Source organism: Clupea harengus, chromosome 16 (genome assembly GCF_900700415.2).
Source record: "Clupea harengus chromosome 16, Ch_v2.0.2, whole genome shotgun sequence".
In the NCBI taxonomy this organism is placed as follows: domain Eukaryota; kingdom Metazoa; phylum Chordata; class Actinopteri; order Clupeiformes; family Clupeidae; genus Clupea; species Clupea harengus.
In genome coordinates, this window is record NC_045167.1 from 1,337,706 (window position 1) to 1,358,874 (window position 21,169).

The 21,169-nt window shown below is 43.3% G+C and overlaps 2 protein-coding genes across 4 annotated transcripts; one reads left to right on the plus strand and one right to left on the minus strand.

Moving 5' to 3' along the window:
• Positions 1–850: 850 nt before the first annotated feature.
• On the plus strand, positions 851–13,646 carry tnpo3 (transportin 3). 3 transcript variants are annotated; one of them, XM_012831933.3, is made up of 23 exons: positions 851–1,140; positions 3,977–4,177; positions 4,380–4,453; positions 4,567–4,723; positions 4,990–5,133; positions 5,264–5,439; positions 5,544–5,682; positions 5,905–6,051; positions 6,167–6,274; positions 6,425–6,516; positions 6,752–6,891; positions 7,164–7,355; positions 7,474–7,565; positions 7,709–7,785; positions 7,902–7,962; positions 8,318–8,473; positions 8,586–8,702; positions 8,979–9,073; positions 9,230–9,386; positions 9,758–9,925; positions 10,869–10,981; positions 12,502–12,592; positions 12,763–13,646. In XM_012831933.3, exons 1-22 carry the CDS (start codon positions 1,021–1,023, stop codon positions 12,560–12,562), a joined length of 2,787 nt encoding a protein of 928 aa, XP_012687387.1. In that variant the 5' UTR covers positions 851–1,020; the 3' UTR covers positions 12,563–12,592; positions 12,763–13,646. The 3 variants fall into 3 exon arrangements, with proteins under 3 accessions (XP_012687387.1, XP_031439276.1, XP_012687388.1); XM_031583416.2 differs by having other exon boundaries at positions 12,791–13,646; XM_012831934.3 differs by having other exon boundaries at positions 852–1,140; positions 8,333–8,473.
• Positions 13,647–14,363: 717 nt separating this feature from the next.
• Positions 14,364–21,094, minus strand: irf5 (interferon regulatory factor 5). The gene is given in 10 exon segments (XM_012831935.3): positions 14,364–15,027; positions 16,272–16,291; positions 16,294–16,389; positions 16,497–16,886; positions 17,325–17,771; positions 17,874–17,901; positions 18,011–18,036; positions 18,270–18,456; positions 18,943–19,204; positions 20,548–21,094. Coding segments are annotated over 9 exon segments (1,560 nt in total). The 5' UTR covers positions 19,120–19,204; positions 20,548–21,094; the 3' UTR covers positions 14,364–14,838.
• Positions 21,095–21,169: the final 75 nt, after the last annotated feature.

The following is a 21,169-nucleotide window of genomic DNA, read 5'->3' on the forward strand; positions in this document are numbered from 1 at the left end:
AGTCAGTTTGATGTGAATCAACACAACAGCGATAGGCAAATAAAATGTCATAACTGACTTGTGTTGTCATCGAAATATGAAAAAGTGGAAACACAATGGGTGCCTCGCAAATAGGCCCCCAGATATCATATAAAATTGGCCCTAAAATATAATACGAACAAGTCACATGCCAGCAACAAATGCGGCATGTGAGCTTATTGCAAATATGGTCTTACTTGTACATACAATTTACATAAACGAAAGAAAAAAATACCTATTTATGGGAAAGTGCAAGGACTGCCAGCTGTGGTTTTGTATAAAAGGTCCATCAGTCAGCCACCTGCCTTCCAGAAATTAGAGTCCAGATGGGGGCGGGGGGGGGGGGGGGGGGGGAGGTATTGCACCAAGCAGGATTACTTAGTTAACCAGGTAACTTCTGACATGACAATGCCCACCCTTTTGCACATGCACTATATGCATTGCTTGGGCAGCCTTCACAGTGGTCAGGATGAAGAAAAAAGGGGGCGGGGCTGGTCAAAGGGTGTTCAATTACAGAGGCAATGGTAAAATACATTTATTTTGTTCCTTTTATGGCCCAAAAGTGTTGGTAGAATCAGTAGTGAACTACATAAAAAATGGCAAAAAAATTTGAACCACTTGAATCACTATACAAATATGAATGTAGCTGAACTACCAGACTGCTATATGTATAAAATGGGTAAGAATCCCCAGTAGATGATACAATTATCAGAATATGTTATCCGTATAGGGCCATTGAATCTCTATGTCTAGTTATTTAGTAACCTACTACATTTTGATTTATGTTTTTTAAGGTTCAAGAAAAAAGATCATAGTTCCGCCATCCTCATTTCCACACGGTGACTTTTGCGCGACACACGGAAAGCTATGTGAGATGGCGGTCAGAGCGGACAACACACGAAGCGAATAAATATCAACCCACCTCAATTCCTCCTGTGGGACACAGCGTATGATTCACCATTATACCCACATACTGTAATCAGTTGTAGCGAGGATAAAGATATGGATGGTAGCAAACCGTCCCTTCCAATTGTATACCAGGCCGTACAGGCTCTTTACCATGATCCAGACCCTACCGGTAAAGAGAGAGCCTCGGTATGGCTCGAGGAGCTGCAAAGATCGGTAAGTTATGGGAAGTGTATGGGAATCTTTGAACGGCCTCTATGTACCATTACTTACTATTGTCGAATTTAATATTACATCCACAAACTTGTTTATTCACATCAACAAGACCTGCTTCGGCTATAAGCAACACCAAGAGAAACACCCATCGCGGTGCGTTTGAGAGCTAGCCTGCTAACATCGGCTTGTATGAGATAACTTAGCTAGCTAGCTCAAGAACGATTGCTATCCATGCACGTTTTGCACGATAATTTGTCAAGGCATAGTTAACAAGACATTGAAAGAACTCTATTTGGGTCTTAACGTGAAGCCGACAATGACGAGTAGAAACGAGCTAGGAAAATTCAGCTAACGTCAGCATGCTGACACCAGTTACGTTAGCTAGCCAGCCACCACTGTAAATAATCCATGGGCATTGTGTGTTGTTTAAAATCATGACTAGTGGCGGATCGGTCGTGTTAATTAACGTAGGCGAAATTCCTAAGCTTGTTCGAGATACTGTCTTGAAAGATGGCAAGTTAGAAAATAACGTTTGTCCCCAAATGACAGCATTTGCTACGTTGTAGTGTACCATGTCAGAAGGATAGCCTGTTAGCTAACTATGTAATTTTAAGGGACGGCTAGTAAGGTAACTGTTAGCTAACGCTAGCTTACTTATAAATGGTGTGAGGGGCGTGTAGCATTAACGTGTTGGGCCCAGTATTTTGAAAGTTCAAAATTAAAACTGCTCGAGCTATGCATGATTTGAATTTGTAACCCAGACATATAATGCCAATGATTTCAGTCAGACTTCCCCATAGCCAGTAAGTGTTAATGCACTTTCCCTCATTTTGATTTCCGCATCGCACAGAAGTAGTTGGTAGGAGAGCAGGAGTGAACACGAAGAGCATGGGTGCCACCTCAGGCTGACAGTATTATTTCTGTCATGAATTTTAGATTTCGCCTGAAAAAAAAAAAAATGGTATCTGATTTTATAGAGCAAATAATGATATTGTCACAGTTTCAATACCTGGAAAAAAAAACATATACAGAAGATGGTTATGTGTGGTTCAATTTAACAGGGCAAGTTGGAGAGACTGCGTAAATCCCTGTCTGTCTGAATGCTTCAACTTGCTTTCTCAAACGAAAGGGACCCAAGCCTGAACACTCACTAATATGTATTTTGATCCAGTCCCTCCAGGATTTCGGGATCGATGTTTTTTGCGATCAAAACGACAACTTTTGATCTCTTAAATTCCATATATACAAGAAAACCAATTAATGAGGGATACAAATTATACATCAGGCATCTTATCTAAATCACCATTTGTAGTTTTTTATATTTATATAAATGTTGACATAGTATTTTCATTTTTTTTATTCATATACAATTTCACAAACACAAATTTTAGATGTGCACACATGATTTCACACATTTCTGAGAACAGCCTTACTTTAATATGGTAATTTCATCTACAGTAGAATGTTGTTGAAATTAAGTTGAAATAAAATGTCATGTGTTGGTTTGTACCTTTTCTCTATTCCAAAATCACAAGTGCTTATCAATATACAGAACAATAAGCATGAGTAATCCTTTGCTATTGTTTAAAGGAAACTGAACAGAAAACATGAATGAATACTTGAATTTAGGAACAGGCTTTTTTTTTTTTTTAATGTCATGTCCGTGCAAAATGAATCGCTGAACAGTTGGACGTAACAATATGCCTTAAGTAATCATGTTCGAACATTTTTTACAATTTTACAACTGAATCCAAGGCAGAATAACATAATGTGTAAGTAGTTTGTTTAACTTTTAATAAGATAGCAGTAATAGACCCAGCTATGTTGTGAACGTCAAGCGGATGTCAATACCAACTAACTTCACCGCGGTCATCAAACCATTACACACCTGACACCAAACGAGAGGGACATTAAAGGGAAACCTCAGGATTTTTCAACCCGGGCCCTAGTTTTAGATCTTTTTGGGTCCAAATTTTGGACAATTGAAAAATGGTCCAGCGTTGAGTTAGAACACTAAAACTGGCCACCGCAAAACAGCTTTACAATGGAGTCCTATGAAGTAAGCAATCACATCAAACTGAAACCGATTTACCTCAATAACTGTAAAGTAACTGTAGAAAATGTTTGTACAGTCAGTGTTGTACCTATCTTCTGGTCTCTGACGTATGACCCCATTCAGTGCCTGTAGTCGATTGGCCTACTGTGTGGTGCTGGAGTGGGCACTCGAAGGAATGCGCCTTCCTTCGATAATCGACTACAGAAAAACTATTTTGTTAATGGAACCAAAAAAAGGACCCAGTCCCGAAGTTTCCATGTAAGCAGTGACAGTGGTTGAGACAGACTGCACATAACCGTATACCACCATCAGGAGGCCAAAAGCGCAAATAAGTTGCAATTTAACACCAAGGCAGATTCCTCTGACGTTTTGTTTGCAATTTATGCGATAAAGAAAATATGCGGCATCGCGAAAACGCGCTGTTAATTCCCGATTTAGCGTTGAATTTACGAATTGGCATCCCATGAATAAATATATCTAGCATTGCAGCTCATGGATGGATATATAGCTAGTCTTTCCAGTCTCATCTGAGCAAAGTGTGGCAGCATCAGTGGTTGCACTTTGCACTTAAGGTTTGACCAAGGGTGTCTTTATACAGTATTGTCTGTGAAGGGCATTGAGTGTTGATTGCTTTAGGGTTCTTATATTTATATTCTGTATGCACACAAAACACACACACACACACACACACACACACACACACACACATTCTCCCTAATTAAAAATTGTATGGCGGAGGTCCAACTCATTTCACTATGGTTTGTTTGTGAACTCCCACAGATGTACGCCTGGGAAGTGGCCGATCAGCTGCTGCAGATGAAGCAGGACGTGGAGTCCTGTTACTTTGCTGCCCAGACGATGAAGATGAAGATCCAGACCTCATTCTATGAGCTTCCTCCAGAGACCCACCTAGCCCTGCGGGATTCGCTGCTCACTCACATACAGAACCTCAAAGATCTCTCTCCTATTATAATCACCCAGGTAGCCATCTCCTCCAGACATCCAGCCTCATGGTGGTGATGATGTCTTTAAAAGTCTTTCTTCCGACAGTTAAAAGCAGGTTTCTCGGTTAGAGGACACTTGAAATGGGTTAAGCACTTGTATATTGGGTTTCTAATCCCAGTTGAGTTTAACTGGTATTAATATGTCCTTCAGTCTTGTATTCATTCTGTGTCTCGGTCAGCTTGCCCTAGCTATAGCTGACCTGGCTCTGCAGATGGCCTCGTGGAAGGGCAGCGTTCATACCCTCATCGAAAAGTAAGATTTCACTCATTTGAATGCAGGATTGATGTTGTTGTTGAAAATATACTAGATTGGTTTCCTTCTTCTTCAGTTGCACAGTGTGACGCATGAACTGTTCATTACCTCAGGTACAGTAACGACACCTCCTCCATGCCCTTCCTGATCGAGATACTCACCGTTCTACCGGAAGAAGTGCACAGCCGCTCCCTAAGGATCGGCGCCAACAGACGCACAGAGATCATTGAGGATCTAGCATTCTGCTCCAGCACTGTGGTTACCTTGTTGGTAAGGAAGTAGAGCAAAGTCTCATTTCTGTCTGCAAGTGTTAATTTGCCTCTTACTCTCATCTTTATTTCTTCCTCCTCCACCTGTATACTGCGTAGGCATACTGTCATCAGTCACTCTCCGCCTAATGAGGTTCTGCCAAAGCAAATATATATAGTTTTGGTTGTAGAGTCGAATTTCTCTCTGGGTCTCAAGGTTCGATTTTTGACAAACGGTGACGCATGTTTGTTGCTAAATGCTCTCATCATGGCTGCGATGGCTCTCAGGTGACGTGTTTGGAGAAGACGGGCAGTGATGAAAAGATGTTGATAAAGGTGTTCCGCTGCCTGGGCAGCTGGTTTAACCTCGGGGTGCTGGACAGCAACTTCATGGCCAGCAACCAGCTCATCATGGTGCTCTTCCAAGTTCTGGTGAGTTCTGTTCCGTTCCGTTCTGTTCTGTTCCAGGACATTGCTGTTCCAGAATACAAACATGTTGTTTGTTGAAGTGATTCCTTCCCCATTTGATGGTGGGTCTCATTATGAAAACTTCCTGTTTCAGCAAAGGCATGACACATCCACCAATTTACACGAGGCTGCCTCCGACTGTGTGTGTTCGGCGCTGTATGCTATTGAGACTGTGGACACCCATGTTGCCTTGGCCATGCAGCTGTTCAAGGGTGTATTGACGCTGGAGACTGCGTACCACATGGCTGTGGCCAGAGAGGACCTGGACAAGTAAGAGCAGAACAAAAACATCCCCGTGGGCATACCAACTCACATTCTCTCCGCTTGCGTGTAATGTTGGGCTAGTGTCATGCTCATCTCTGTCTGTGCTACAGAGTGCTGAATTACTGCCGGATCTTCACGGAGCTATGCGAGACCTTCATGGAGATCACAGTCCGGAGCCCAGGTCAGGGCATGGGAGACCTGCGCACATTGGAACTGCTTCTCATCTGTGCTGGTCACCCACAATATGAGGTACACACACACACACACACACACACACACACACACACACTCACACACACTCACCAAAACAGGCTCACAGTTAATCTGGATTGACTACTCTTAGTGAGAGATAAACAGATGCTAACAAACAAACACACTACTTACTTTGCTGGTTTACCATACAACAGGGCACATGCTGTTCTATGTGTTGGCACCTGACCTTGTTCATTTCCGTTGACTTCTGCTGGACAGGTGGCGGAGATTTCCTTTAACTTCTGGTACCGTCTGGGAGAGCATCTCTACAAGACCAACAACCCTGCCCTCCACAACGTCTTCAGACCCTACATCCAGAGACTGCTGCATAGCTTGGCTCGCCACTGTCAGCTGGACCCAGATCACGTGAGTCTCTTTGACTGTCTGACTGAAGCACCGCTCAACAGCTCTCCACTGAATCTTTCCCTGTGGTATACTCCGCTTCATTCCATGAACCTTGTTTTTCTCCGGCTCCTAACAGGAAGGCATACCCGAGGACACTGATGACTTTGGAGAGTTCAGGATGAGAGTTTCCGATCTGGTGAAGGATGTCATCTTTCTGGTTGGCTCTATGGAATGTTTTTCACAGGTATTTTAACATGTTTATAACTTTCTTATAATGTCAATTGAATATTTATCAGACATTGCATCATGAGGTGCCGGGGTACTAGTACTAACCCAACTGACTTGAAGAGATGATGGCAGTGCAGGTGTGACATCAGTCCCTCTCTCTCTTCAGCTTTACTCCACTCTGAGGGAGGGCAACCCCCCCTGGGAGGTGACTGAGGCTGTGCTCTTCATCATGGCCGCCATTGCCAAGAGTGTCGACCCGTGAGTCCCACGTCAACTCCACCTCTCATTTGCCTCAGCCACTGTGTTTTGCTTTGTTTGTTTAGCTGGTCTGACATATGATTATGCCGTCGCAGTAAACACTTATTTACCTGTGGTTTTAGATTTTAAATTAAATTCAAATTTAGGCATATTGAGATTTCTGTCTGCCAGGAGCAGACGTCACGAGGCATGAGATTTGACATGGTTAACAGTCCCCTGCTCCCCCTCTGTGCAGTGAGAACAACCCCACCCTGACGGAGGTGCTGGAGCAAATAGTGTGTTTGCCGCAGTCAGTGCACATGGCTGTGCGCTTCACCAGCATCGAGCTCGTAGGAGAGATGAGTGAAGTGGTCGACCGCAACCCCCGCTTCTTAGGTGAACATTGACCATTCTGAATTGGCGTGTTCTGCCCTACTTTTTTTTTTTGAAGTGTTAGCAATCCTGTTCTGTAGTTTTGTTTAAGTTCTGTAGTTTAACCTAACTACCATAAATGATTGTCTGCTGTAATGTAATGTTGGTAATGGCACAGAATTCTGTACCAAATGCAGCATGTGTTGATAATTCTTAAGGATAATGTGAGTTAGCAGGATGTTGAACGCCTGCCTGCTGGAGGCTAATATTAACACATGTTCTGCGCCTCTGTGCAGATCCTGTGCTGAACTACCTGATGAAGGGTCTGAGGGAAAAGACTCTGGCTTCGGTGGCAGCCAAAGCCATCCACAACATCTGCTCAGTGTGCCGAGATCACATGGCCCAGCACTTTCAGGGTTTGCTAGACATTGCACGTTCACTCGACACCTTTGCCCTGTCCTCAGATGCTGCTGTTGGCCTACTTAAAGGTAGGGTTCTGCCTCACACACACACACACACACACACACACACACACAAGCCCATAGCCCATGAGTTACCTCACCCCATTCAAGTGGATGACCATTTATGATCTTCTTCTTCTTTCAGGTACCGCCTTAGTCTTAGCCCGACTCCCTCTAGAGAAAATTGCTGAGTGTCTGAGTGACCTCTGTGCTGTACAGGTCATGGCGCTCAAGAAGGTGAGGTCATCTGACTGCCTCTTTCTCTCTCTGTGGTGTGTGTGTGTGTGTGTGTGTGTGTGTGTGTGTGTGTGTGTGTGTGTGTGTGCTTTTTGACGTTGATGTTCGAAAATGACACTTAGTTGTTTTTCCTCTTTTGGCAGCTGCTGGCTCATGATCCTAGCACTGGTAAAGCTGCAGATCCCACTGTGTGGCTGGACAGACTAGCAGTGATCTTCCGGTATGTTCCCTGCAACCCAACTACTCTAGAAGCAGCTAAACAGAATGAGTTCTCAGGGTTAAAGAGTTATTTATTTGCTGTTTTCTTGACTATTTATTTGCTGTTTTTTTTTATAGACACACAAACCCGATGGTAGAGAATGGCCAGACACACCCATGCCAGAAGGTCATCCAGGAGGTAAGGCTCGAGTGTTCTTTTCCATCGTTTGTTTGGGGCGACAGTGGTACAGGAGGTAGATAACTAGTTTAGTAATCAGAAGGTTGCTAGTTCGATTCCCTGTCGAAGCGTCCTTGAGCAAGACACTGAACCCCTAATTGCTCCTGATGTGCAGTGTGCCATCAGTGTAAAATGTGTATACATTGTAAGTCGCTTTGGATAAAAGCGTCTGCTAAATGTAAATGTAAAGAAATGTTATGTGGACAATGATCATTGATGGTCCTGTAGTTGCAGGAATTTATTTTTTTACTATAGAAACCAAATGTACAGCCCTCAGTATTCTGTTAAATAGGTTGAATATATTGAATGTATATAGATGTTTTCTGTCCAGATCTGGCCGGTCCTCTCCGAGACTCTGAATGCACACCAGGCTGATAACCGAATTGTGGAGCGTTGCTGTCGCTGCCTGCGCTTTGCGGTGCGCTGTGTGGGCAAGGGATCCGCATCCCTGCTGCAGCCACTGGTCACACAGGTGTGTACATGTGTTGGAGGTGGACTGGGAGCAGACCCAGTTTCAGCTTGCTGGAAGGCATAGTGTAATGTGTGTCTCACTCCCTCTCAATCTGTGCCCAATACGTCTCCAGATGGTGAATGTATACCAGGTGTACCCCCACTCGTGTTTCCTGTACCTGGGAAGCATCCTGGTGGACGAGTACGGCATGGAGGAGGGCTGCCGACAAGGCCTTCTAGATATGCTACAGGTAAGAAGAACACAAGGCCTTCTAGATATGCTACAGGTAAGGTAAGAACACAAGGCCTTCTAGATATGCTACAGGTAAGAACACAAGGCCTTCTAGATATGCTACAGCTAAGAACACAAGGGCTTCTAGATATGCTACAGGTAAGAACACAAGGCCTTCTAGATATTCTTGCAAGACTTCACCCTAAATCGGACCTTCAGAACCTATTCTGCAGTAGCTCCTTAATTCAACCTTGTTCTTAAGTCTTCTATGTGTGTTGTGTGCCTCCCCTCGTAGGCTCTGTGTATGCCCACCTTCCAGCTCCTGGAGCAGCCCAATGGCTTGCGTAACCACCCTGATACTGTGGATGACCTCTTCAGACTTGCTACAAGGTTCCAGCCTTTTCACCTATCAATGTTCTGTCTGGATTGTGTTTTTCTCTTAACAATATCCTTAATGAAAATCTTTTCATTGATATTGAATGTTTTCTTTCTCTCTGAACATCTTTGCTTTTCCCCTCCCCCTCTCTGTCCACCTCTCTGTCTCAGGTTTGTTCAGCGCAGTCCTGTCACTCTTCTCAGCAGTAACATCATTGTCCACATAATCCAGTGTGCCATTGCGGCCACCACCCTTGACCACAGAGATGCCAACTGCAGCGTCATGAAGTTCATTCGCGACCTAGTCCACACTGGAGTCTCCAATGATGTGAGTAGCATGTGTGTTAGCATCAAAGGTCAAGAACACGTTCCGTTGTCCTACAAACATCCTTTGATGTTTGAATTTAGGCTCACTAAGTTCAGGAAACTAGATTTCAAATAATTTCATGCTGCACGAGAACATCATTTTCTGTTCCGTTTCTGTTGTTTTTCATTGTATTATGGACTATCCTGCATTTAGTGCCTTCTGTTCTGGAGCGCCCAATACACAGCTCAAACATAACTTTGTGCTATTTTCCGGCGCTTCACATTGAACCTTCATGTTTCTCACACTGAGCATGCTACTAAAGAAATGTTATTGTGCCACGGAGGCCTTTTTTTGGGCGGTGCATTAACAGACCGATTGGTTGTTCCTGACAGCACGAGGACGACTTTGAAGTTCGGAAACAGCTGATTGGTCAGGCTATGGGGCAAAATGCCCAACAGCTGGTCACCCAGCTGGTGCACTCCTGTTGCTTCTGCCTGCCACCCTACACACTCCCTGATGTCGCAGAGGTGCTGTGGGAGATCATGGTCTTCGACCGGCCGGTGAGACACAATTAAAATATAAAACGCCCAACAGGATGAACGTTTGCTCTCAGTGACCCATGACACATCTCTCTTTACATGATGCAATCTGTCTGGGTAGTAGTTAAAATGGAAGTGTGCCCAAGTTAGCTATTCTGTTATTACCATGTGTCTACAAGGGCTGAGATCAAAGACTAGGTTCCACTTAACAATTTCAATAGAACCTTGATGATCTCCGCTGTCTTTGATGTTGCTCGTCACAGATTTCCTCTTAAAGATGACTGTTGTGTGGTCATGCACAGTGTCGTCATTGTAATAAGTGAAATGTGGTTTCTAATAAGTAGCTTGCAAGCAGCCCACTGTGGATGCCCAGATTTCCAGAGACTGCGTTGTCATTCCCAGTAAACCGGGCTTGCACGGTCATGCTGTTTTTGGTGGTTGTGCTGAGTAATTGTGTACTACCACTAGATAGTCCCTAGAGGGCAGTCATCAGGCATTCTATGTTGGTCAGAGAGGTATACAGTTTTGATCAGTACCATTTCAGTCACACTGTCGGTGCCATTTTGAGGAAATCATTTGTGACTAATTACTAATTTGTTAAAGGCACTGTTATTAGATTGAGCTGTTGTGATTAGGGGAAAGTATGTAAAAATTATGAATGTTTTTTGGTGTAGTTTCTGAACACTGTGATAATGTTGTGTAGTTTCTGAACACTGTGATAATGTTGTGTAGTTTCTGAACACTGTGATAATGTTGTGTAGTTTCTGAACACTGTGATAATGTTGTGTAGTTTCTGAACACTGTGATAATGTTGTGTAGTTTCTGAACACTGTGATAATGTTGTGTAGTTTCTGAACACTGTGATAATGTTGTGTAGTTTCTGAACACTGTGATAATGTTGTGTAGTTTCTGAACACTGTGATAATGTTGTGTAGTTTCTGAACACTGTGATAATGTTGTGTAGACCTTCTGCCGCTGGCTGGAGACCGCATTGAAGGGTCTTCCCAAGGAGACAGCAGGCGGGGCTGTCAGTGTCACTCATAAGCAGCTGACAGACTTCCACAAGCAGGTTACCAGGTGAGTGTTAGCAACATCTCTGCTCTGTGTCATACTTATGTCTGTGTTTGTACACACTTTTCTTCACGTTTATATGTTCATTTGTATATTCCCCCTGATTCATTTGCTTCCTTTCCTCACTCGATAGTTGCAAAATGCCCGCCATTCTGCTCTCTCGCTTTGAAGGAGTGGAATGTGCACGTCATAAAATTCAACAGTTATGAGTAATGATCTGAAACGCAGAGTGAGGCCTAGCAGTGAGGAGTCCAAGTTAGGGTTGTGCCAGGATATCCTCACTCATGGAATGTCTCTTGTTCGATCAGAAATGAACAAATCGTTTGGCTGGATCTAACTGTCATATAGATTCAGTCGCCTAACTCTGACATTTGTGCCGGCAACTAGTGTGGTGGTTGATCAAGTATGTTACGGTACTGTATGTTAAAACTAAAAGTCATTAAATGTATAGCTTGTTTGTATTGGAAATACCTAGTCCTATAGGGAGGGTGGGGATCTAGTCTTGGGCTGTGTAGAGAGGGGGTGCTGAAGCCGATGTCCGTCCAAAGGCTTGCCCTGCTGAGCGTGCTTAAACAGGCTTGGTGTGGGGTGTGTGTGGGCAGGGAAGGCGGTTCTGGGAAGGGAAACGGAATTGTTGAATACCTGTGCAAGCCCAAGCTTGAGCTAGCCAAGGAGCCTCTGTGCTGCTCGTGCAACCATGTTACTCTGGAAAATACCCATGATAGTGCTAGCTGTTTATCTGATAGCTTCACTCATGTTTGAATGCATGCCCATACACAAAACCAGTGCCTGCACGTTACAAATCGATCAGTTTTGTATGCATGCAAGTGCATTTATTCACTAAGTTCATTGTGAACTATCCGAAGTTAAACATTATTTTTGGAATAGTGCTCAATTTTGACATTGTCAGGTGTCAGTTAAATTGTCAGTCCCTCAGCATTGAAGAATTTGGAGTCCCTGTGTATGCCTTCAGTAAGTATAAGGTGTATGTTTCTCATACTGAAGTCCCTGTATGCCTTCAGTGAGTATAAGGTGTATGGTTCTCATATGGACATCTTTTTGTTTATTTGGTCCGGCCTATGAGCCATCAGTTTTATAGTTCTGTTCCGGTGTTCTTTCATTGCATACTTTTGGATTAAAACTGTGAACAGCTGGAGTGTACTGACAACATGAATAAGGCATCAGATCATTTTAACAGAAAAAGAGGCACTCGCAGGAATGTGACACGCATCGCTGACAGAGAAACGTCGGCCATCAAAAATGACACGACGATTGGAATTGAAAGACATTCCAAAGCAATTTCGAAAACAGCTTAGAATTTCAGAAGCTCCACACAGCATTGATGTCTGTTTTTCCGAGTGTCCTGTCACTTAATAGGTGTGTACGTGTTGGGGGCGCTTCCTGTAGGTCATAGCGTTGATTGAAAGGCCTTCAGAATCTAAGACCATACATATTTTGCCTTGTGAAATGAAGTCTTTCATGGGATGCATCATGCGAGCGTTATTTTGTTATTGTGTCTCTTCCAGTGCAGAGGAATGTAAGCAGGTGTGCTGGGCTATCCGAGAGTTCACAAGACTGTACCGATAGCATGGCAGCAATGTCATGTGTCCATACCAGGTGAGCCACTTCCAGTCACTCTCGGCACTTCAATGGTTTATTGTTGCATTGTGTTGTTTTTTGGTTATATTACTCTTTGATGCAAATGGTCTTTACGGAAAAATGTAAAAACAGTAAGACGGTAGACTTGTGTGGTAAATGACAAAGAAACGTTGTCTCCTTTTCATTAGGTCAGATCTTTTGTTTGCAAACATTCAGATGTTGACTGCAGAAGAGAAACTTAAAGGGAACTCCTTCATGAAGGACTGGTGGGGACTTGGCACTTTGGCACTGTGGAAAGCCAATAGGACGCATCACAGCTTTGGAGTGACAGGGTTTACGGAAATGCGCATTTGCCTTGGTTCTGAAGAACGGAAGAGCCCCCCCCCCCCCTTCCCTTCGCCACCCCCACCACACACAGACACCCACCGTTGCCACCTTGACCGCAAGATGATGTGTGATGGGAGGGAACTCCTCTATTTTGAGGGTTGTGGTAAAAGTCTGGTGTGGAGAGCACACTGACTCAAGTTGGATTTGATTCAGCGTCAGTTGGATTCCTACAAGATCCACCGTTAAAAATACACACACACACACAACATAAAAAGCAAACAAAGAAAAAAACAAAGATGTGCCTGGTTGCAAATGATAATGCATTATTAAAAAACAAAAAGACTTCTAGGTTTTTAAAAAAAAAAGAAAAAAAATGGAGAAATGATTTATTTTCATGGACGTGTCTTTAGAAAGCAAACCTAGCTTTGCTGTCTGTGCCATAACAAAGACGAGTGCAGAGACAGCAGCTGCCTGTGGGACAAGAGCTGGAGGAAAGCAAGCGTTGTCCCCGGAGATCCGGTGTCACATTTGACCCTTTTAAAGTTGGCTGAAGTTTTTAATATGGGCTGCCAGCAGGCTAAGCTGTGTTATAAAATTGACGGGATCCTGGCAAACAGATTTTTTTTTTTTTGTTGTTCCACCAGCATCTTTTGGCGTTGCCCATTCTAGACAGAGTGTAATCATCAGGCAATGTGTAGACATCTTGTGAACAATAAAAAAAGAAAGTGAGGAACAAACATAAAAATTGTCTTGGTCAATGTCTGAATTTAATCTTTGACCTTGTCTATCCTCCTTTGTGATCTTGTCACAAAGAGCTTGTTTGACCAGGTCTTTTCCTCCGAGGACCTGTACTCTCACCAGAGTACTCTTCCTCTTCCTCTCAAGTGTGTTCAGACCTGTACTCTCACCAGAGTACTCTTCCTCTCCAGCGTGTTCAGACCTGTACTCTCACCAGAGTACTCTTCCTCTTCCTCTCAAGTGTGTTCAGTCTGTGTCTAGCAGATATCTAGCAGATAGTGTAAGGCATAAAGCCTTCGGCCATCTAGAGCCACCAGTGAGTGTGGACCACACAGTCTGGTCTGACCCGTGGTGCTTTTTCTATACAAATTGGTTCAAATGAATCAGGTGGGCTTGGGGAAACAATCTAGAAGAACATTCTGTGTTCATAGGTGACCCAGAGACTTTTGAAACAGGAAGTGATGTTTCGTACAGTAAACTTGCCATTCTGAGCACGTCATATCTGAGGCCAGAGAAACTGATGATATTCATGGTCTTGGATGTGAGCAGGGTTGCTCTGTCTTGATTCTGCATTTATATATGGGAGACTTATGTTGATGCAACAAGTTCTTTTTCATAAAATAATGGCATATCTTGTTTGTGGACAGAATGGCAAAGCTTTATACCAACTGTTAGTACTGTTGGACCTAGATGCATGTCTTATAAGACTAAAAAAAATGAAATATTTTAGTTAGTGATGGGAGCTCTCAGTTTATTTGATCTTAGCTGACAACATACTTTTTACACGCAAAGGGTAGAACTAGAAACTGATTTAGGTAGAGATAAATACCCCCAACTGTCTAACACTGCTATGGTATTTATTGAAATAGAAAACCTGAGTAAAAAAAAAAAAAGTGAATGGACACAAAAATTAGGTTAAGAAAATATTTCTGTTCAAGTCTTGATAAACAAGTCAAAGTAACAAGTCCATGGCTAGTTAATTAAAAACAGCAGCTAGCAATCTAAAGGCCACCATCACAGTGAAATGTTAGTGAGCAGGCCACATTGAGTTAGGCAGCAATACAAGGGCCTCATGATGCAGGCTAAAGTCCATTGGGCCTCCTGAAGAATGTGGCACCCAGAGGACCGACCCGACACCCCCCGAGTTCTATGGGCCGATGGGAGTGGAGACGGAGAGGCTGATCACGAGGGGTTTCTTCCTAGGAGACCGTGGGAGCCCAGTGGCTTTGGCCGTGCTGAGACTGCAACAGCCTCTGCAGCTCTTTGAACTGCTCCACAGTCTGGTCCTTGAGATCTGGGTTGGAGATCTGCAGCCGGATGCTATCTAAAGACCAGGACAGCTCGCCGGAGAACATCTCTGTAAGAATCCTTGCCACCACAGGCACCACCTACAAATAAAACAAACAAACAAAACAAGGGATGGTACATGTTGCAAAGTAGATACAGTGTCTGTGTAACAGCAGGGCTCCATTGCAACAGTTATCTTTGCTTTAATACTACACTGAGCCATGTGGGTGGATGCTGACCTGAAAGTAATATCCTCAAAGAATATAAAATGTGGTCATTACGGGTCCCATAAGCCCATACCAGTTATCGCCCATCAAAGGTTTGCCATCACAGTTACTACTGATGATCTCATGTCATTTAAAAACAACCTCCAGTTTGTAGGGTGGCAATACAGGACAACACCATGGATCCCATTCTGAAACCAGTACTAAGGCCATTATGGTCCATAGCAACGAGTAATAAATGTAGTCGGACATTTATCACAGGAACATCATTTGAACAACAACCAGTTCTAAAGCTGATATGGCTGCATCTATATATATGCTCCATCACCTGTTACAGTTTGAAGAGATATAGCCATTTAGCCGTTTACTGAATTACAGCGCCCTTTAGTGGTGGCATACCTTTTTTGTTAATGTAGAATAGCAGGTATCAAATATGTTGGGCTACAATGTCTGTGGTGAATCAGGACAGGTATATAGGGCTGAATGATTTGGGAAAATAATCTAATTGCGATTTTTTTACCAAAATATTGCGATTGCGATTTAATATGCGATTTATTTTTTTATCCTCTTTTTTTCCCAACAAAACGTAATGAATTATTTAAATATGACCAACACAATATTAGATAGATTTAGTGTAAAATATTCTTTCCCATATTTTACATTTTTATTTAACTGCTCATTACAGAAACAAGAACAAGAAATCGGTTAGAAAATCGCGTTCTATCATATCGCGATTAAATCGCAAATGCAATTAATCGTTCAGCCCTACAGGTATACTGAAAGGAACCTAACCATGATGCTAGGTTAAACCGCTCAGGCCATTAGTAAGCTGGCCCTGTTGTTACAACTTAAGGTCTTTATGGGTGGGCATGAAAACAGCTCAAAAGATCTATATGATCTTCTAATGTTGATATGTCAATGGTCTTTAGGTCAATAGTCCTATAGCACAACAACAGAAAATAGCATAAACAGGTGTCAGTTCTATGTCCCAAACATACACTTATATTGCACTGTATTGCCATGGCTTGTGTTCCGCCAAAACAGCTCACCAAATAACCTATGATGATGCTATGAGAATACAACCACAGGCTCAGTTTGTAAGTAACATCCATTTTGCATACCTGAACAAGGATGAGTTTTTCTCTTTGGGTTTCTTGTCAGGCCAATCCTCCCCAAAACAGAAATAGATTTCAAAAGGAGGCAGGGAAGGGGCTTGGTTTTTTTGGTACAAGATGAGTCCTGGACACACACACACACACACACACACAGGGGAAATCAGGTTCAAATCCACCAACACACACCAATTTGCTATTCGAGTGTAACAGTTCAAGTCAAGCGAAACGTACCATGCAGGAACTCATTAAGGCTGAACACTCTGATCTTGCGCTCCCTCTCCATAGGATTGGGAGGGCCGTGTTCTGGTACTCCGGGACCAGACCAGAAGACTTTACACTGACAGAGTCGCACAGCATAGATGTCTTGCCCCCGGATCTCCAGGATCAATCCACGATCCATCACGTCCAGTAAGTGGTTAGTATAGAACTTCTGCTTTTCATTCACAATCTCTGCTGTGCTGGGGAACAGCACCTGGTTGAGGGTGACCGGGCCGAACAGGTCCACCTGCTCAGGTGTTGGCCCCAGGTGACCGTAGTAAAGTCGGCAGCCTTGAGGGTTACTAACAGTAAGTGACCCAGTCACCCGACCACGGTATTGGAACTTGATGTCCAGATCAGTCACTGCGAGGAGAAGTAGACAATCATAATGAGGAGTCATGTTTACAGCCATAAGTGATCATGCTGAAGAGTCATGTTTACAGCCATAAGAAGTTGCTTTTAAAATGCAAATAGAGCTGTGTGGGGCTGGGGATTTCTCAGGTCATATACTAGGCTCAGTCAAAACCTTATTCTTATTTTGTTGAACACTTGTCGAATTTCAACACTCGACCCTAAACATAAATATTAGTCAGTTTACTAAGTGTTACAGTGAGAAAGTTGAGCATGCCATGGGAGTATGATGAGAAACAGATATCGACATTACAAATGATTTCAATGGTGTGGAGGATTAGCAAGTAAATATATAGAATGGCTGAGTTGTGATTTTTGGTTGGCTTGGCTGATACGTTAAAATAATTGGTGAGGTCTGTAAAAAAGTTGGATGATGAAATGTTGACTTACAGGGTAGCACATGTGGACTGCTCAGCAGGTCATAAATACAGGGCTGAACTTGGGTCTCTGCTACGGTCTGCACCGCTGGCATGGGGCTCTCCCCTATTGGCACAGAAGGGACGGCAGGGGCAGATATGTCCGCGAGCACGGGGCTGGGTATGACCCCTGTATCCATGGCCACGCCGTTCACCCCGCTGTGTGCCAGCATCCCCGTCTCCACCCCGTCCATCATGGGCACGTGACTGCTGAAGCCTTGGGGAGGCGCTGTGGCTTGTGGGAGGTGTGCAGTCATGTTAGTAACCCCACCAGCACTGGGCTGGACCCCATCCTGCATGAGGCGCAGGGCAGGGATGGTGTGGGTCGGGCCAAAGCGCTCATTCATGGAGGACGGGAAAGGGACGTCACCTCTGTGAGCCGGAAAGACTTGAAAGCTTGAAGGATCATTCATTCTGGAGTCTGTTGTTGGAGGACAAAATACCTTGTTAGGGTTGCTATAGCTTCGAGTGCTCAATCTTTTTTATGATTCAAATATTATAAGTCTATAAAAACAAAAGTTACCAATGGAGAGGTTTACAATGTTTGGTAGCTGAAAGCGAAAAATGAAACAAATGAATTATCATTCATGACCGGAGATTGTCATTACGCTACAAAACGACAGCATGCTAAATAGTCAAAATGTATTTACTTTAACTCACCTCCTCATCCTCATCCTCGCCTGGATCTGTTCCAAACAAACGGTCAAGTAAATATAAATGATGATTTCAATTAAAGAATAGACATACTATGTGAACATTTGAGGAGAAAATATTTCATCTGATAACAACTGAATGATAATGGTAGTGATAATTCAATAATTTAATTTTAATTAAATTAAAAGCGATTAGAAAAAGAACACATTTCTCCTTCACTCTTGAACAAAACATACAATATCTGCAAACGGAGCAGCCCACTCACCTCCGTTGCATGGCTGTTCACACACCTCATAGATCTTGTATGGCTGCACAGGTGTTTCTTTGGTGCCATCATACTTGAGTTTAAACTCCCGGCTCTTGTTGAGGGCACAGCGCAGATTGGCTTTCCATTTGGCAGGGTCTGGCTCATCTACTCCCTCCTGGTATTTGCCTGTCTCCAGGGCCCAGGCCTGAACAGGCCATTTCAAAAGTGTTGGTGTTAGAAAAAGACATTATTTAAAAATTCTCTGTTATATTATGTATAATACATAACAATGTACTGGGGAGTGAGGACACGAGGTAGAAGTATGTTGGCTTTGCGCAGTGTTTCAGATCGATTTCACCACTTAAATGTCTTAACTTTTTTATGTATTAAGCAATCTTTACAAAAATAATGCCAACCACAGCACACACATGGACTCATTCTTGGTGAAGTGTCAGACCATGTGACCTAATAGAGACCCCTTAGGTATTCCCCCCCCCCGGCCCCTCAGAGTTCCTCTCGAGTCACATCCCTGAGCACGAAGAGAACTGTGAAATGAAACTGAAGCCATTTCCACGCACAGAAAGAACACTGAACCTGCATACATGCTGAATGTGTACTGCGGTGTGTGTGTAATGTTGTAGGCTTTCACTGGTTTCACAATCCTGGTTTCTTTGACATTGGCAGTTCTCACCCTAAATATGGTGTTCTCCTCTTCTGGCGTGGGCATGTGGCGTGTGGCATGGTGCCAGGGGATCTGGAACAGCTTGTGGTCCTTGCTAAGCCACTGCAGCCCCGGGTAGTTCCCACTGTGCACTTGTGCCACCAGCCATGGCTTCAGGCGGATCCGCCTGGGTTGGATACTCATCATAGCAGCAGGAGGGGGGGTATGGGATTTTGAGTGTCTTTATCTTGATGAGTGTAATCCAAGACTACTTGAGCAAGTGGCAGAAAAACTGGACAGGGGAAAGAGAAAACAGGAACTACATTAATGATGGAAACAGCACTGGCACTGCAGGGGAAAGCCCAGCTTTAGATGCTTTGTCATGCCAGACTTTCACAACTCAAAATAGAATCTCAAGAACACTGGTCTACTCGTTTAAAGGAACGTTTGTAACTACCAACAAGTTACTGTTACTTCATCTTTTGAGACACAACAATGCAGTTAAGAAGTATATTACATGAATACTGGTACTATCTATACTCTACTACACTTTACTCTCTTGATTCAGTTGTTTTAGTGGCCCATAGATCTTAGTCTATGCTACATGGTTTGTTTGGTAATCACAGGGTGGCTGAGAGTGAAGCACTAACAATTCAGTTTATTTTGGACAGTCAAATCTTCTACTGCTTTTCCTAAATAAATGTCTGCATGCAGAGACTTTGTACACACTGTATTTTCCCTCCATTATTTCCCTGCAAACTGTCTGCTGTTGTGATGCACACTCTTTGGTGAGGTGAGGTCAATAACAAAGAACTGGAATTATGGAATCTTGCTGAAGGCAACATGGTGTAGCTATGAACAATCCCTTTAGGCACTGTCTTGGATCAATCCTTTTTAAGTGTGCTGGGATTTCCATGTAGGATTATACATGAGCTCACATTACTGGGCACAAACGCTACGATGCATTGAACAATAAACATGGCCAGGTGTATGTGAATATTTTAATTGCTATACAGAGAACTTTCATTACGTCTCAATAGACAAATAAAATCCTTTAACCCTAGGCCTACTGGATGTGAAGAGGGGCATTTTGGTTTAAAAACTGACACTAATAAGAAAGCTTTTGTTGTAAAATAGTTAGTTGCGGTATTTTCTAAAGGGCTGCCAAATAGCCTTCATGCAAGCAAATACGGTAGCTATGTGCCGAGTTGTAATTGTTGCGTTTAACTGCAATGTAACCGACCTTTCTGCCATACCTACACTTAATAGCGCATCATGAGTCGGTGTATCAGGTAAGAGCTGTCTACAGTTCCTTCAAATCAATTGTATGTTAAACTTACAAAGCCTCTGCAGACGAGGGAAGTCCTCGATAGTTTCCCCCTCGAAGTCAAAATGAAAGCTTCACCAACTTCCCCTTTGTAGCAAATGTTGCATATTTTATCAAAATCAGTGTCCTTGGCTATTATCCCTCTTTGTTATTAGGCACTTCAGTGATTATATAAAATTCAGCCGTAGGCTAGCTTGTGAAGCAAAAATGCACCTTTACAGCAGACTGTAAAATGTTTCCTCGATCGGTGTACGCCAAACAGAAAGGATAATTTGTTGAAGTCAAGAGTTACAATTGAAGATACTCACCTTTAACAGCCTATCGTTATAGTTATAAGATGTTCTCGCCTTTATCGGTTGGCTAGGCGAATGTCGAAAGGTGGGTACACCTTTCCAGGTAATCCAACGAGACAGTGTGCACAAAATCAATCCGATATGGTGTACTCCAAGTGTCTCTTGGACATCTGAAAATCATCGATGTCGAAAGGTTAAACCTGGTGCTTTTACTGTGGCTAACCGTCTTGTTTGCCTACATGAGTAAGTTTGACTTTCACACACTGTTGCTCTTGGCAAATACCAAGCCTGCAGATTGAAGAACTTGAGCTGGTACCACCCTTCCGGGTGATTCTAACTTTGCAACATGCTGACGGAAGCTGGGCAAGTGTCACACTTGTCAGCACGAATATTCGAGACCCAAAAGTGTTACGCTATATTAATGTGTATTAAGGCACATCTGTCACGTCAACACTTTTATCAAATGCATCACTGTTGAAACGTCATAGGTGAAATTCTTCACAAGCGATTGTTTGCATTCAGAGAGAAACCCTAAAATGTTTGTTAGGCCATTGAAATAACTTCTTACAGCACTCAATAGCACTGTACATTCGATAAATAGACAATAGCCTATTGGGATTTAGGTGTTTCTTTATGC

What these genes read in the sequence shown, in the direction of transcription:
- tnpo3 (XM_012831933.3), top strand. Translation starts at nt 1,021, where the DNA reads ATGGATGGTAGCAAACCGTCCCTTCCAATTGTATACCAGGCCGTACAG. An exon ending in CTCCTATTATAATCACCCAG is followed by an intron (nt 4,178 to 4,379) that starts GTAGCCATCTCC and finishes TGTCTCGGTCAG; the next exon opens with CTTGCCCTAGCTATAGCTGA. An exon ending in ATTGCCAAGAGTGTCGACCC is followed by an intron (nt 6,517 to 6,751) that starts GTGAGTCCCACG and finishes CCCTCTGTGCAG; the next exon opens with TGAGAACAACCCCACCCTGA.